The sequence below is a fragment of the Xiphophorus couchianus genome, chromosome 12 (genome assembly GCF_001444195.1).
Source record: "Xiphophorus couchianus chromosome 12, X_couchianus-1.0, whole genome shotgun sequence".
NCBI lineage: Eukaryota > Metazoa > Chordata > Actinopteri > Cyprinodontiformes > Poeciliidae > Xiphophorus > Xiphophorus couchianus.
In genome coordinates, this window is record NC_040239.1 from 1,666,554 (window position 1) to 1,684,118 (window position 17,565).

At 38.9% G+C, this 17,565-nt stretch overlaps 1 protein-coding gene and 1 long non-coding RNA gene across 3 annotated transcripts in view; one reads left to right on the forward strand and one right to left on the reverse strand.

The window, feature by feature from the left end:
- Window positions 1-17,565, forward strand: part of prdm6 (PR domain containing 6) — a 69,281-nt gene that overhangs the window by 42,625 nt on the left and 9,091 nt on the right. For both annotated transcript variants that reach the window (XM_028034183.1, XM_028034184.1), the window contains exon 7: window positions 4,514-4,895. In XM_028034183.1, coding sequence (XP_027889984.1) covers window positions 4,514-4,895 — 382 coding nt within the window. The remainder of the gene's footprint in view (window positions 1-4,513; window positions 4,896-17,565) is intronic.
- LOC114154820 (uncharacterized) lies at window positions 7,277-12,899 on the reverse strand. The gene is made up of 3 exons (XR_003597625.1): window positions 12,845-12,899; window positions 12,067-12,068; window positions 7,277-7,287 (listed from the first exon to the last, which is right to left on the reverse strand). It is a non-coding gene; the product is annotated as an uncharacterized LOC114154820 (long non-coding RNA).

Below are 17,565 nucleotides of genomic sequence, written 5' to 3' on the forward strand. Positions count from 1 at the left end.
AAGGTTCAGTCGAAAGCAAAAATTTACATCCGCCATATAAAAAGACACACACACCTTTTCTCTGTTATTTTCTGTCAGTTAGAAACAGTTTCTGTGAAGTGAAACTGAAAGCTGTGGTCATTGTTAGAGAAAAAGTATTTTTCTTGGCCCAGATAAATCTTAGAAAGGCCAAACAGGCTCTTAGTGTCTGAAGCTCCTTCAGGTCTGAATCCAAGGAGATCAGCCGTACGCAGCGTTAGCCTTTAGCTGATGTCACCAACATGGCCGCCACTCTGTCACATTTCTCAGGGTCAGACTTGTCAGCAAGTTTCCCAACCTCTGTGAGATCCAGCATGAAGAAGGTCTTGCCTTTTTCAAAAGGAGTTAGAACTGATTAAATCCTCTAAAACTTGGAGACGTTTAGTCGTGTCCTTGTAGCTCTTTGCTGAGACGTGAGCAGGCAGAACGTTCAGCTGCAGGTTTCTCTGAACTCGACTCGTCACAACCTGCAGAAATCTGCAGTTTTCACCTGTTCAGGTAAAACAGCTCAATTAAAAACAGCTGTTACCAGCTGCTCAGGGTAATTAGGATTCTTCACGGCAGGAAACCTGCAAGTTTCCCACAGATTTCACAAATTATCATATGAATAATATCAGACATTTTTTAACTTAAAATAAATCAAAGCAATTGTTTGTTTTTTGATTAAATCTCTGGCACATTGTAGAGTCATATTTTTTATAAGCATCTATATGATTTTCAGTTAAAATAAACATGATAAAGTTCAGATAAAGTTAAAGTTTGAAAAAATTTGGTTTTAGCTGTAAAGAATCTGCTAAAGGTAAGAAACTATCTAATCATAAGTATTTGACATGTTTGTCTCTGAAAATGAATGTTTTAATTCTGTTATTCATAAAAACATTTGTTTTATAGAGTAATTATGTCCCCAAACTTTTATTGCTACAAATTGTTTCTTTGATGATTTAATTTAAAATATACCCCAGAGACTTGAGGTTAAAACTTTTTCTTGGAAGAGCGATAATCTGCTGTTGATGGATGTTTGAACCTAAGAGTGTAAAAGAAAGTCATGTTGACATAAAACAGGAGGATCTTCACATGGTTTCATAACAAAGAGAGACGAAGGGTGTTGGTATGTGGCTGAATCTGATATGGGAGCAGAGGGTGGTGCTCCACCCATCTTCTGCTCTCCATCAGCTTGAAAAAGTTGCTTTTAAAACTTTTCTCTGATCCTGAAGAAAGGAGTCCATTGGTATTCACGTCACACCCATCTGGAGGAGAACACACACACACACACACACACACACACACACCCAGAAAGGAAGAAATCACAGACTCTGCAATGTTGCAAACTCCATCTGCATAATTCTCCCATTCTGATGATGCATTTCATTCACAACCCAAAACATATCGACTCACATTTTTTGTAAATACGACGTTTGTAGGAAAATGAATTAAGAGAGGGCGAGCGGCGCGAAACGTGGCCGTCGATAGTGCCGTCGGCCGACTTACAAATGGTGTAATTATCTCCTCATAAGGTTATTAGAGGATCAATGAAGCCTGGTGGCCTGATGGCAGAGGTGAGCTGATGAAGGATGGAAAATGGTTATGATGCTCTGACTGAAGAGATACAACACTGAGAGGATGTTTATCTGCAAGCTTTTTTTGCTTTTCAGCTTTTATTTGTCCACTTTTTTCTCTTTTCTCTACAGAAAATGTAACTTATAGTTGAGGTGATTTATAGAAAATATGATTAACTTTGAGCTACGGTAGACTGTAGATCTTTGCTTGGAAAGTAATTCTAAGATATTTATGGAAAATTCACCTATTCACAGATTTTCTATAGAGCATATCTAAGGCATTCCAAAGTAAATTCAGTGTGGAAAGCTGAAATTCCTCAGAGAAGTGCTACTTTGTAAATACTCTAATCCAGGATTGTTAGTCATTTTATTTACTACTGATTGGCTGAACACCAAAGAGCCGAGATAAAGATGACTATGGATGGTAGCTTCTGTGTATATGGCTTTCTTTGTGCAAATTAATGCATATTAAGGTAAATTTGAACTAATAAAATGGTAAATTTTAAGCGTTTTTAGAGGGGTATTTGTCAGGTATTCATGTCAACTCCTGTCCCTAACTTCTGCTATCACCAGGGATCCGCTGTAGTTTTTGTAAGATTATATTTCTAAATTTATTTAAGAGTCAGTGAAGTGAATCGCATCCCAACCCTGCCGTTCTTGGTCCGACTCCACATCCAGACAGACTCTCTACAGAAGCTGCAGTCAACGCTCCACTCAGGCCGTTGCTTTCTTTGATTATCTTCCTTCGTCTTGTTCTGATTTGGTGACGATGCTGTCGGCCCTGAAGACTTCAAAATCCATCTACAGACGGCGGCGGCCATTATTACTGCCGTAAACAGCGCGCTGCTGGGTGACGGCTACGTTCTACTTCTGCGCATGCGGGTCGCTTTGGGGTCGTAAACCGTTCACACAGATTGCATTTAATTAGTAGCATCACTGTGAACTTCAGCTTACCACTGTTTATGTCACCTTCCTTGGTTTGTCTTGACAACTGATACCAGGTTCACAAAATAAACAGCTTGTCCAGAGATTCCATAATAATCCACAACATTCAGTTTGAGCCTTCATAACCAATATCTGTTTAAGTTTAGAGAAGTAAAAGAAAACGTTGGTCAAGGTTTGGGATCATTGTCATCAAACTAATGATGAAGGGAAACAAAGTCTGTTTCTGGTGTCGGAGAACAGAGCCAGGCCACATGCCACGTTTTCACAAACAAGCCAGTTTTACAGAACCAAAACCATCCGCAGCGACTTAAAGCAAAAACAGACATCCTAATGTCAATTCAAACATGATGAAGGGTTATGGAGTCCAGATCTGTCAGTTGGTCAGACCTCACAACACAAAGCAGCTGACTTTTGGGTCGAGTGAGGACAGCTGGTTTACCCCAAATCTAATTTACACGCTTTCATATAACGTCTTCTTTCCTGTTTTATCATTTTACTCAACTGTTTGTTTTACAGCAACACTTTATTTTTAATCGGAGCTTCTTATCTGCCAAATTTATTTATCGTGCCGCATTTATGTTCAGATTTCTTTCTGTAAAGAAAAACAGAACCGGAAAAATAGAATTAGGTGGAGTGGATAAAACTTTAGAGCACAAAGGATGATTACACCAAACAGTGGAAATAAAGGTCAGGCTGAGTTCAGCGTAGTAACTCACACTGATTGCACTTGAATGTTTTGGTGCTGGATTTATTTGCAGCTACATTTCTCAGAGAGTAAAACGCCAACATGTAAATAAATCAAACATGTGCATTTTGTAAAGATTTGTTTAGTATTTTAAATTTGTAAGAGTATCCAGAAGCCCTTCAGTTTGAATCAGTTAAAAACTTGAGGGCCAGAATTTGAGCCTTTCATTGGTTATTGATTTAGCTGCTAGATTTCTCCAGAACAAAGTCTAGAAGCTCACAAACTCTGACATGTGAAAAACTAAATATTTTTCTGGTGAGTGATGAAACGTCTACAAGAAACAGAAAGAAGGAAGTTCAGCCTCAATTAAACGCTTCGGATTACATTTCATTGTACTGTTTTAATTTAATGCTACAGTGGATCCCCGGTAAATGTCAAATTCACAAATACTCAGGCCTCCTCTAAAAACACTCCAAATGTATCCTAATAGTTCACACCAACCTTGTTTAGTCCACTTTAATCCAACTTGAACATAGGGCATTCTGGGTAAATACAACCAAAACAAACGCAAGAGTCTAATGCTAGAGGTAGAAATGAAAAGACTGAAAGATTAAATCAGACACTACACTGTTATTGTTTACCTTTCATGAAGAAGAAAGCTGAGCTAATTTACTTAGTTATTCTGCTTAATTCTTTGGTTGGAATATAAATGTACTTCTTTTTATTTTAGAATTCCCACTATGACTTAAAACTAATCAGCTAGAACATCGGCAGTCTGTGCAGAGTCCTAGCAACGTCTTCTACTAATACTGAACTACAACCGCATCATATCCTTTGCTTACAGCGCGGTTTGGCTCGTTGCCAGGGCGATGGAGGAAGAAGTTGAAGACCCTCCCATGTTACTGATGACCTGATGAAATTACAGCCAGTCTGAAACTGACTGTGCTGGTGCAAAAACCTGCCATATATGGAATAGATGAGTTTGGGGGCGGGGCTAGGATGAGTTTGGGGGCGGGGCCAGGGCGAGTTGTCGTGGGAATACCCAGAGAGAGTTTCAGGGATGTGGAAAGAAACAAAAAAAAAACTGAAAGTGCAGCAGCTTCATGATTCCCTCCACTCTGAGCAAAGTTTTTACATTTTCTGCTTTAGCATGAAGCAGTAACAGCCCCATTATTTAATGTTTGTCAGCCCACACTTACATCATATTGTTGTTTACACCATATTGCATCATGGGACGTTATTCTGACTTGGTGATGCGGCCTCAGCTGACCTCAGCTGACCTCCCTGCCTATCCTGTGTGTTTTTACAGTAAACGTTCCAGCTACAGTGGTGGAGGCCATGAGCAGACAGGAATCCCTCCAGTCCTTCAGCAAAAACAGCAAGCCATCCTCGTCTTCATCGTCCTCCTCCTCCTCCCCTCCGGCTGCCCTGCTGCGCTCCATGGTCTTCCCCCACCCCCCCTGTTCCCGGAGCTTCTCGCTGCTGGACAAGGTTGGGGTCGGAGTTCAGTCGGACTCTGGCTTCGGCCAGCTGGGCTCGAAGAACCAGCGGGTTCTGGCGAGCCCGACCTCCACCAGCCAGCTGAGCAGCGAGTTCAGCGACTGGCATCTGTGGAAGTGCGGCCAGTGCTTCAAGACCTTCACCCAGAGGATCCTGCTGCAGATGCACGTCTGTCCGCAGAACCCCGACAGGTCAGAGTTCATCTGATCCCACTAACCCACTGTGATCAGGCTTAGTAAGACTAATCTGAGATGTAGATTGATTCTTTTAGACGGGGAGTTCAAGATAGATAACATTAACTAGTTATAGTGTAAAACATTCCATGTCTGAAACATTCATTTGTCATTTTTATGATTATTCTGAGATGGACAGTTTGTCTGTGTGTATCTTTGACTACGTTCACATTTTTGTGTTAAATTCAGATTTTATTTTCTGCGTTTGTTCATGCTGCTAATTAATTGCGACAGCAGTCAGACTTCTGCGTGAACGGTTTACGATCCCAAAGCGTCACACAGCAGCGCTCCGTTTACGGCTGCAATAATGGCTGCCGACAACGACGGATGGATTTTAAACTCGTCACCAGATCGTCACCAGACGAATGAAGCTGATAAAAAGAAAGTCCCGCTAACAGAACGGCTGTTAGTGGAGCCTTGGCTCCAGAAGTCGGACTGGATGTGGAGTCGGACCTGGAGAGGTGGGGTCGGGATGTGATGCGTTCACTGACACAGACTGCTTTCATAATTTCATCATTATTATTGTCAGCCATTGTTTACATCCAGATTCACCTTCTTCTGCTGCAGAATTAGACGCTCGTCTCACAGCAGTGACATGAAGGTCGGATGAAATGTTCTGACTGCAGACTCTCTGAAAACTATCCAATTCAAATCCAATTTGGTTCCACATAGTGGAAGTGGAACCAGTCTGATTTTTGTTTTTGGAACTGGGTTGTTCAGGCTCTGCTGTGAGAAAAAGGCCTGAAGTCCAGAGGAGGAACTCAAGCTGCAGTTTATAAAAACCCAAAATGATTGTTAGCCATAAAAGATTCAAAGTGACATGCTGATTATGGGCTTTGAGGGTTTATTACTACTTGATTGGTTATTTAATTACTGAGGCTGTTTGGTTAAATTGTCCTGTAGGCAACAGAAAGTTGTGGCACTGCAGTGGTAAACATCCTGGCTGAATCGATTTCTGATTTGAGTTTTCTGGGAACAACAGCAGCTTTTAGCTTCTGATTGAGGAAACGTTTTTATCCGGATGTGTCTGATCTGTTTCTGGAGGATTTTCTGTTGTACGTAAATTGTGTTAATGTTGGGATCTGGTCTGTCTGCGGGACGAACAGCTGACTGGTCAAACTGAACAAGAAAGACAGAAGATCCCACATGGAAGGAGATAGTTTCTGCAGATTGACCAATGGCCAGAGTCTGTAGCTGATTCAAGTCGGATCTGCAGCTCCAAAGCTCCAGCGGTGCCGGTTCTCTCCATGCTGGGCTGCTTTTACTGGGAGCATTGGGACGCAGATATTCTTCAGGGGTTCTGAAGAGGAGACAGGTCCGCCTGCCTACGTCTTCTCTGATGTAAGAAACCATGATTGAGGTTTTGTTTGTTGCTTTCAGTGACTCATCAATTTTCCTTCCTTCACGTCAGAAACTCCCTGGACGATTCCACTGAAACCAGAAAACAGTCAAAGTGCAGAATGTAAATAATGTTAGTTTCCAACTCCCAGCTGTTTGTCTGCTGGCCCGTGAACACGTGGTTCTGATTAGGACTTCGTCCTGCAATCATTTCTGTTTTTAATAAATGGTTTCTGCTGTGAGATTTGCTGAACAAAACCTTTTGTTTTTCGTTGAAAAATACTAAAAAATGTAACATTTTAACTTCAGGAAGGAATCAGGACTCTATTTCTCAACTTGTTTCTCTTTTTGTAAACTTTGTTGACTCTTTTACATTTATTTCCTGACTATGAGAATTGAAGGCACCGTTTCTGGTTAATCATCTTGTTTTTATGCACGATTGTGGCTCAGAGAGAGAATAATAATAATAATGAGTCAGCAAGCTGTAAGTGAAACCTGCTGGTTGTATTTGGACCTGAACTGTTGCCGTAGCTGTTCAGAGAAAGTCGGACTCTTCTGCTGTGACTTACCATCTTTGTTGTCTCATCATCTCAACATTTATGTGTGGAAGTCTGTGGATTCGAGTGGAGAAAGCGTAAAGTGTTTGAGTTTGTATAACATCTGCCAAGTTAATTATGTGCAGCATGGATGGAGGAAGATGAGATCTATATGTGTGTGTTGGGGTCGGAGGATGTATTGGAAATTTTTTGCTTAGCTTTATTTTTTGTGGGGAGAGTCAGAGCGGCGTATAAATCACGGCGGCGCGTCAGTGAGAAATACCTCGCCTTACGGTGACGGGGCCAGGAAAACAGATGCCACTTATTCAATAAACTAATACTCATAGGGAAGAAAAATGTGGGCTGGATATGGAGGGGGGCGGAGGGGTCGATCGGGGGCTGCCTGTCAATAGGAAGGTTTTATGGGACAGAGGAGCAGATAAAATTCAGCTGAACAAGCCAAACAGAACAGAGTCCTGCAGCTCCAAGGCTGCATTATCCCTCATATTCAGGCAGCTGCCAGGCAGAGCAGCACCGCCGTCCCTGTTAGTCTGCAGAAAAGTTTGGCCTCCATGTTCACCTGTTCACTGAACAGGGTTTACGGTGCTAACACACTCCCAACCTGGTCATCTGGACGATTCGGATATCTGGAGTTTAGTTTAATCATCAAACTAAACCAAAGGAACCAGAGATTACCGAGAAACGATCTGCTGACCCAAATCTGCTCCTGTCACCTTGATCAGCCCTCGCTGGTTCTGGATAGGGTCAAACTAAGAGATGTACTAAAATAAACTCATAATATTAGCAGAATAAAGACACAATATTACCAGAAGAAATTCGTAAAATTACTATAAAATGTTTTAATGAGTTAAAGCTCATCTAGTCCGTGATTGTTTCTTTTAAATTCACCTTCAGTCATTTCAAACTCCAGATAATAATGTGATGCTGATAATAATGTGTTCAGCCAGATGTGTGAAAAGATGAAATATTTCCTTATTGGTAAAACTGATACCACAGTAAACTTCACAAGATGCTCAACGTTCCTCGTTTCTCCTCAGAGCTTTAAATTAATTGAGCTGAAAAAAAGTGAGGACAAGGAAAATGTCTTCTCTTTCAATTCAAATTAAAATTCAGAAATACTTCAGTGATCTCAAAGGGAAATTAAAAAGCAAATGACGTCGTTTTGTGGGTGAATAAGTGAAACTTGTTCTATGAAGTAAATTCTGTATTTTCTGGACTATAAATTCTATAAGTTATTTTTTCTTCTTCATGGCACATTTTTGAATTATGCAACTTATTTGCCTGAAAATACGATACATGTACAGAAACACACACAGTGTGACGTCGCCTCTGCGCCTTACATAGCTCTCAGCTTTGATTGGTGTTTGCTTATCTACTGATATTACAGTTTTTATCTGTTTTTATTCGCCTCTAAAGACGCAGCAGGAGCATTTTGTGTTTTTGGTGTAAAATAATCAGCATATTTAAATGAATTATTTCTATATTCCACCTTCAGGGCTGCTGCTGTTTTATCTGTCGATCTCTCATCCACCTCTGGATTTCTCCCTCTCTCCTCTGTTTCTTCATACATACTTATCGATGTTTGCTTGATGGGAACATCAGCAGCTGAAGACTGATGGCTCTTTACGTCAGTAAAAAAACAGCCCAGCTCCATCTCTTTCAGCTCTGTTTTTTCTGCTGACTGTTTCTTTTTCCCAACTTTTTCTTCTTTGTCATTTCCCTGCGTGTCATTTGACCAGAATCCATCAGGAGAGGAGCCGTTTGTTTCTGTCAGCGCTGCTTTTAAACCGCTGTCGGGATGCTGGACGCTGTTTAGCTTCTGCGATGATGATGAGTGATGAATCAGGGAGAAAAATGAGAAGACGAATGAACTGTGACTCCACTCTCCGTCTCTACATGTTGCAGAAACGGTGCAGCATCAAACCGCCGCGGCGAGCTGCGTTAATAACCGCGGCTGCTGTGATGGATGTGTTTACTGCGCTGCTGTTTAAAACAGTCATTAGAGCTTTTTAGGGAAAACGGGTTATTATTACCAAACGCTTTGATCGGCAGCCTGCACCTCTCATGCTGCTGGTGCTTGGTGTTTATGGATCAGGCTGCTATTTGCACATGAATATAATCAGAGGACAGAGAGTTTACAGCCGACTGGGAGAGGGCATCACCACAGCTGGCTGTTTACTGGGATTAACTGGTGCTTCTGTCATCGTTTTGGGCCGAACAACCGTGTTTCTGTGGTTTCTCGTCAGCAACCTTCAGCTTTTTCACCAATGCCCATAAAAAATGTGATTTCATTCTATTTTTATGAGCTGTTATTCTAACAATGCCCTCAGGGATTTTACCCAGGCTGCCAGACTCTGGAAAACAGAAAAGAGTTCCTAAACTTTATTACACATCTATCTAAAAGATAAAAACCTACTTTTGAAACGCCACGTCTCAACCTAATCTTTTTGTGAAAACAAATATCGATTGGTTTGGTTTACTGGGTCTCATAAAGTTAAATTTAGGTTTCTCCTCTACATCGTTATTTGCTTTAGGATCTAATGTTTGTTTAAAAGACTTAAAAAAGAATTTAGGCACAAATAGAAAACAATATAAACTAAAGTGGATTTTATAGGGCCACAATTTTAGAGTTACTGCGTGAGAGAAACCACAGGTAAACATCAGCGAGCCGAGTGGAGGTTTAAAACCGGCCTGCCTCCGAGTCCAACTGAAAACTTCTGCAAACAGGAACCAAAATTAGCTTTTCAGAGTCTGGAGTTCCTGTCGTGTTGCTTCTTCTCCGCCGGATCAGAAGAAAAGGCGTCTTATGATTTATACAACATGAAGTTAAAACCAACTCAGTCAAATCTGTTTGACTTAAATTATTTAAACAAACTGTTTAAATCTTAGTTTGGGAAAGTTCTGAATTCAGAAATGAAACTCGTGATGAACCATGTGACCCGAACGTTTTCATCATGGCTGATGGCGCCGAAGTTCAGTCAGATGTTACTATGAGGAATTTAGATTTACATTAATTAGCTTGACTAAGGACGCACCGATACACTGCTTTCATTTCCGATACGATATCTGAGGTTTAGTATCTGCCGATACGATTCGATGCAGAAAAACAGCTGAATGACTTAAAACTTTGTTTTTTAGCATAAATGTACTGGATTACAAATTTATTTGATAATTCTGCACCAGTACAGCTCATTGAAATCCACCAACAGCTTCAGAAGCTGATCAAACATGAAAAACAACTTTAATCTGTTCAGTCACTAAAGTTAGCTCTTATGTACGTAGTTCTTATATAAGAAACTAAAAACTGACAGAAACAATGAGTAAAATTAAAAACAATGAGTAAAATTAAAAACACAGAAACAATGAGTAAAATTAAAAACAATGAGTAAAATTAAAAACAGAAACAATGAGTAAAATTAAAAACAATGAGTAAAATTAAAAACACAGAAACAATGAGTAAAATTAAAAACAATGAGTAAAATTAAAAACAGAAACAATGAGTAAAATTAAAAACAATGAGTAAAATTAAAAACAGAAACAATGAGTAAAATTAAAAACAATGAGTAAAATTAAAAACACAGAAACAATGAGTAAAATTAAAAACAATGAGTAAAATTAAAAACACAGAAACAATGAGTAAAATTAAAAACAATGAGTAAAATTAAAAACAGAAACAATGAGTAAAATTAAAAACAATGAGTAAAATTAAAAACACAGAAACAATGAGTAAAATTAAAAACAATGAGTAAAATTAAAAACAGAAACAATGAGTAAAATTAAAAACAATGAGTAAAATTAAAAACAGAAACAATGAGTAAAATTAAAAACAATGAGTAAAATTTAAAACACAGAAACAATGAGTAAAATTAAAAACAATGAGTAAAATTAAAAACAATGAGTAAAATTAAAAACAATGAGTAAAATTAAAAACAGAAACAATGAGTAAAATTAAAAACAATGAGTAAAATTTAAAACACAGAAACAATGAGTAAAATTAAAAACAATGAGTAAAATTAAAAACAATGAGTAAAATTAAAAACAATGAGTAAAATTTAAAACACAGAAACAATGAGTAAAATTAAAAACAATGAGTAAAATTAAAAACAATGAGTAAAATTAAAAACAATGAGTAAAATTTAAAACACAGAAACAATGAGTAAAATTAAAAACAATGAGTAAAATTAAAAACAATGAGTAAAATTAAAAACAATGAGTAAAATTAAAAACACAGAAACAGACTTTCTTTCAAATGGTTCAGAAAATGCAATTAGGAATTATAAATATGTAAAATAAATAATAGACCATGACGTCACTCAGAGTACAGAGCGTAGAATTAGACTGAATAGATCGGACAGATTTATTCTATTCTAGATCTATTCTAGATCTGATACCAGATCTAGAATCTGATACCAGATCTAGAATTGGGGCCGATACAGATATTAATATCAGATCGATTCATCTAATAATACTGTAAGAAGCAGGAAAACGTCATTTTATTTGTGAAAACAAAGAAAACATTTTTTTAATTCAGACCAACTTGAATTGATGAAACATGAAAATATCTAAATAATTTCTGAAAACAGTTCCTGGTATGTGAAACCTTTACTCTGTTAAGTCACAAAATGTGATTAAATGTTTATTTTGAGGCGCTGGGACGACCAAACACCTGGTCCTGTTGAAAACTGCAGAGGTGAAACCTGGACTGAATTATTCTACACTGTAAAACTCAATCTGTTAGTTTGTGGGAGAAAAAGTTGTGATTTAGTTTCTTTCCCAGATACTCAGAATGTCTCATTCCCTCCTGACTGACCAAACTTTCTGTTGCATCCAGAAACTGACAGATGTGATTCAACAAGCAGATAAATTATATTTTACTTTCTCAAAATGAGCCTTTTAAAAGGTCCTGCTGGGCTCAGATGAGCCCATTTCATAAATGTGTTACTTTTACTGCATCTGTGGGATATTATGGGTAAGCAGCCACCGTAAATATTTAGTAAAATTGAAGGGGAAAATGATTGATTGACCGTAATCTTTAACATGCGACTCTTTCTTGTTTTCTTGTCGAGCTGAGAAAAGTCTCAGAGCAGAAATAACTCAAAGTGTTTGCATGTCCGACTGTTTCTCTGTGTTATTAAACTGTTGATGTTAAGCAGATTTATCACCTTACAGTGAGGATATATTTGTATTTAACACAAACACAGATGTGTGCCGCCATGCTGGATGCAGATGTTTACTACTTTAAAAAAATCATTTCTGTTCCATCTTCATGTTGCTGAATTTAAATGTTTCATGTTGCTGCTGCTGTTCACAAGGTTTGACTTGGTAGTTCAAAAGCAGAAATAAAACAAAAATATGTAAAAAAGTAATGAAATACGTATTTAAATTGCTGTGTCCTTTCACACTACATTACCCATGATGCTCAGCCATATTTTGGCATTTTGAAGAACATCTGAACTTTGTGCTTTAAAACAGAAACAGACAGAAGGAGGTTTGATGAAACGAAAGGAAGCTGGAGAAGCTTTTCCTGTTTCTCAGAAGTGATTTTGATCTTTTTGTGGATTTCAGCGAGTCGGTTTCTGTTCCTACAGAATATTTGTCTCATTGATTATGTATCGATGAGGTCAGAGCGGTGATTTATGGCCGCTGGTCTCCAGGGAGAAACGTCTTCATACGAGTCGGACACAGAAGACGTCCTCCGATAGAACTCCATATGGATTAGACCGCATCCATACGGATCCATGGAAGCACATCACTCTGCATGACTGCACTGCAAACACACCCCCCCCCCCCCCCCCCCCCCCCCCCCCCCCCCACACACACACACACACACCCCACACACACAGAGGCAATTAGTCCAGAATTAACACTGAAGCAGAGGAAATCAAGTCGTCACCTGCTGAAACGTTTTGAACACGTTTAGAGTTCAACCTACAGAGGATTTAGAAAACATGAAACTGTTTTTATCTCAGAACATTAAAATTTCAACTGTTGATCAACACAAACAAAATGAACAACCGGGGGTGTCCAAAGTGCGGCACCGGGCCCATTTGTGGCCCTCAGAACAATTCAGAGCGGCCCTTGATTACAGTCCAGGCAGCGGATTTAAAAACAATGTTGAGGTGAAATTTTCACTGATGGTGCAACACAAAGTATTCATCCAGGTTTGTGTTTTGAATCGAATTTGTTTTTATAGTAAAAGGAGACAAATTAAAAATAAACATCTGGTGGCTTTAATTAAAAATCAACCTGGGAGTTTCAGGTTAATTAACTTGTCAAAATGAAGCGAGACTTGTTCTGTTCTTTTTGCAAGAAAAAGACAAAATGCCACAAAAATGAGAGCAAGAACTTCTTTATTAATGTCTTCAGAGTCAGAAGTTTACATACACGTCCTCAGTGTTTGGTCAAACGTTTGGGTTTCATTCATTAAGCTGGTGTATGTAAACTTTTGGTTTCAGCTGAAAGTGCAGAGCCAGGAGCTTCTGTAGAGGATGAACTGAGGAGGCTGATTATTTATCAATGTTTTCAGGGTTTTTAAATCTGAAAACTTTTAAAGTCTTTAAACTATTGAAAGCGTTTCATTATGGTTGACTAATGGACACATTCTCACTAAGCGTCTGCTGTCCCTGTCCTCTCCGTTGACCTCTGACCCGTCTGTGCTGCGGCTGCGGCCATCTTGTTCCCACGCCGCCGCGCCGGCTCGGAGCTGGCAGCGGCGTTCGGCCTCACAGGCCTTCTGCCTCTTTCATCAGCTCATGTGTTGGAGGTGTGGGCCCAGTGAGACGTCGACACCGATCCTGTTGTTGTTACCACACGTTGTGTTGAAAGGCGTCGCAGAGTTTATTGTCCTGAGCCGCTTTTCACCCACGTTTTCCAGGTGATTAATTTGACAGATCTCCGTCACGTCAACGCGGAGTAAACTCTGCGGCGGGCGGTTCTCCTCTGATCGGCGCTCCACATGAAGAGCTGTTAGTTTGTGTAAGAGACACACAGAAGTGGCCGTCTGTGTTTGTGTTAGTGAGCAGCCGTGTTGACTCTGAGCGTATCAGGCTGTTTGTGCTGTCAGCGGCTCGTGACGCGGCCGCACTGATTAACTGCTGGATGTTAACGACCGCCGAGCGGTTCAGAGGAGCGCTGCAGACCGAGGTCAAAACAAACACAACAAGCCCGTCTGTCCGTCATTTCTCTTCATATATCTGCTGAGTGCAGCTCAGGGCTGAGAGGAAACGACTGGACTGAAGATCATCCATCGGTTTAAAACGTTTCTAAAAAATATTTCATGTTCCTTCGCAGTTAAACTCAATTCTCATCTCCCTCAGAGCTCTGTCTGGGATTCCTCCCATTGAGCTGGATTTCTCTGGTTGAATTTCAACAAATCCTTTTATGCATTTTCATCTAAACACACGAAAGAAAATGCAAAATAACACATTTTAGAGACATGATCATAATACTCCGATACAGTGATATTTTTATCTTAGGTTATTATTCCAGCCCATATCTGGTCAGGAGAAAATTACAGATCATCCTCCGCTGCTCTGAAAACCAAACGAGCTTCAGGTTTCAACAAAGCTTCGTTTTCATTAAATCACAATAACAACTAAATAGCGAAAAGCAAACGGCTTCATGGCAGAACGCAGAGGAATATTAACCTGAGTTACACACAGTTAACTCAGTTTGATTTTTACTGCATTCAAGGTTCATATCCTTGAAAATGCTGGAATTTCATTGAGCTGTTTTTAAGGTTTGGGAAGTTTTTTATTTCTGTGCTTGATATCCAAACTGTAAATTTTGTAATAAAATGTAAGATTTGATTAAAAACCTGAATTTGGAAAATAAAACCAGATGTTTTCATACGCTAGCAAAAAGACACAAACATTTTTCTGTCTGAAGTTAAATCAGATTAAACTTTTCTTGTTTTAGGTTGTTTCTGTTGGCTAATGCTATTTGTTTATATAATTGTGAATTGAAGCTTCTCTTTTTTAGTTCATTTGTGTTGTTTCTGTGCGGTGCTGGAACAGTTTGAAAACTTTCCCTGTAAACTTTTAAAAAGTTTAAATTTTTCATTTTGCTGAGGGAAAAGTGATCAGACTGTGTGACTTTGTTTGTTCTCGGCTGGAAGTCGACTGAATCTGTCCAGAATCATCTGATTCTGTCGTTTGCAGGTTTTCCTATTAACATGAACTAAGAACTTACCGTAAGAACTGTTTAAGTTTTTGAGTTGAGTTTTCTCAGATTAATCTGGATTAGGAAATCTGGGCTTCAGACTCAGAGAACGGCGGTTCTTTCTGCTCTGAAGCTTTTACTCGTTTTTGGTTTATTTCCACAGTTTATCTGTTAAATATCCGTTCTAAAGCTGTTCCAGGATTCATATGTGGTAATTTATGCATTCCAGAACATTTTTGCATGTTCTTATGTGTGCAGATATTAACGTGAAGTGTGTGTGTGTGTGTGCGCTTCACCTCCTCCTCTTTCCACCGTAATAAACAATAACTGGGCATTAATCTCCCGGCCTGCCGCCTTAATAAATAATATCCACACATTCATCAACTTAAACTATTCACAATCAATGCGGCTCTTCATAGAAAACCCACCTAATAAATAGTGGAGCGGCCCGCTGAGGCGTGAACTTATAGACCGGCCGGCTGATAAATGAACCCTCCCCCACACAGAGACACCTTTTATGTGGAAAACTGCAAGTGAGAATTTTTCGATTTTATATTACACTATTTTACTCTTATTACTGTTAGTGTGTGTGTTTGTCCTGCTGTAGGAGTTTGTGATTTATTAAGGCGGTGAAGATGTTGGTCTATTTGTTTTGTTCTAGTTCTGGGCTGTTTTCCTGCTGCTGAGCTTCTGATGGCGCTTCGCTCCGATTGGTTCCAGAGAATGAATCACTTTATTCTGAAGCGGAGGCGTCTCAACGCTTCGCTTCAGCAGAAGAAAGTGTTTGTTTTCATAGGAAAAATGAAACGGATGGATGATCATCTATGGAACAAAAATGTTGCTCTGCATAGTTATTCATCACAGATATTCAACATTCACAAAATCTCCTCTGATCGCTTTATAAATGCACACAAATTATACACTTATTAAAAATTAAACACCTAACTCGATTAGAAGGATTTTAAAATCTAATTTCATCAACATATTTAACACTTAAAATTAAAAACGTGAAAATCTGACCAACAGTTTCAAACTCGACTCGTTTTCCCAGATGGTTGATGGGAAAGTCGAGGCTGTTCAAAACAAAGGATTCAGTTTATGACTATCGACTGAATGACTTTATTTCTGTTACAAATGATATGAACTGTTTAAACTCTGAGTCAATTAGCTGGTGGGAAAATGTTCTTATGCCTCAATGAAACTAAAGTTTCAAGTAGAAGAAAGTCTGTCGGTGTGTTTGTTCTCATTATGACCAGATGAGCTGCTTCTGGTTGAATATATTATTCTGTTTATTAGTGTGGTTATGATAATAATTGCTGTGATACAAGAACAATTAGGCCAGTTATTGATCAGACTGAGGATGATGGATTGAACCTCATTTCATTTCAGTTTCATCTGATTTACATAAACCATCCAGTCAGAGGGAGCTGATGGTTTCTGGGTAAAGAAGTGATTTTATCCTTCAGCGTCTCTGATATAAAGTAAAGTGATGAGTTTCCTCATCAGCTGCTTAATGTGAGCGACTGCAGCTAATCGCCTCTCATCCAGGGATGGACTTCTGTCTGCTGACAGTCTTTACTGATCTTCATCTGTTTCTAAACTGGCTGAGGAAAACATCCTGCAGCTGCTGGAAAACTGGATTTTCTCCGTTTCCCGTCTCTGCAAGCTTCAGCCGTTTATCAGTCAAAAGATTTTCTCCTCTGACTCAGTTCCCATCTCCTGGTTTTCCCTCCAAAGGCTCAGACTCTGTGGTCCTAAGCTAAGTTAAGCTAGGCTAGGCTAGGCTAACATGTTCCTCAAGTGAAGGTTAAATAAGCTGAAGTTTGATGGTATCAGGATTTCATCCAAGGTTCTCCCAACAGGACGTCTTCACGTCCAGATTTCATTAAATACTGATCATCTACATCATGATTTACTTTAATACTTTGAGTTAGGGCTGAAACAATCATTTATTCAAATAATCGTTAAATAATTTAGTTAAATAATTATTTAAATAATTTGCTAAAAGAACAAAACGCCCCGGCAGCAAAGACACCAAAACTGTGCAAAATATAAACAATTTGCTTATCAGATGAAAAATCTTCTTTTAGATATTTTCCACTCAGGACTGCTGAGGCGGCAGTTTCAGCTCCACCTGGTTCAAGTTCTGTAAAAAATGAATCTACTTATCATGTTTTTCATCCAATCATGTCGGTTAATTAAAAAATTAACCTGCAGATCAGCCCTACATCGTATTAATATTCAGTTTTCACATGTTGATGTTAGAAATATTTATTTAGCTGCAGATTCATCCTTTATACAAAACATTCACTAAAGAAATGCTGCTATTGCGTTTTAGGCAATATAATGTTTACGTTTAAGTAAATTATTAGTTTATTTGCATATTTTAATGTATTTATAATATCATGTATAATAAACTGCAGCGGTTTAATGAAAGATCTGCAGAATATGGATTTTTTTTATCCAATTACTTCCTCAATCATCAGAATAATGGATTAAAATAATCATTATCCTGCTTGCCCCTCAGTTTAACCTTATTTAAGGCTCTAACTGTTTTATAAAGCTCACAGTTT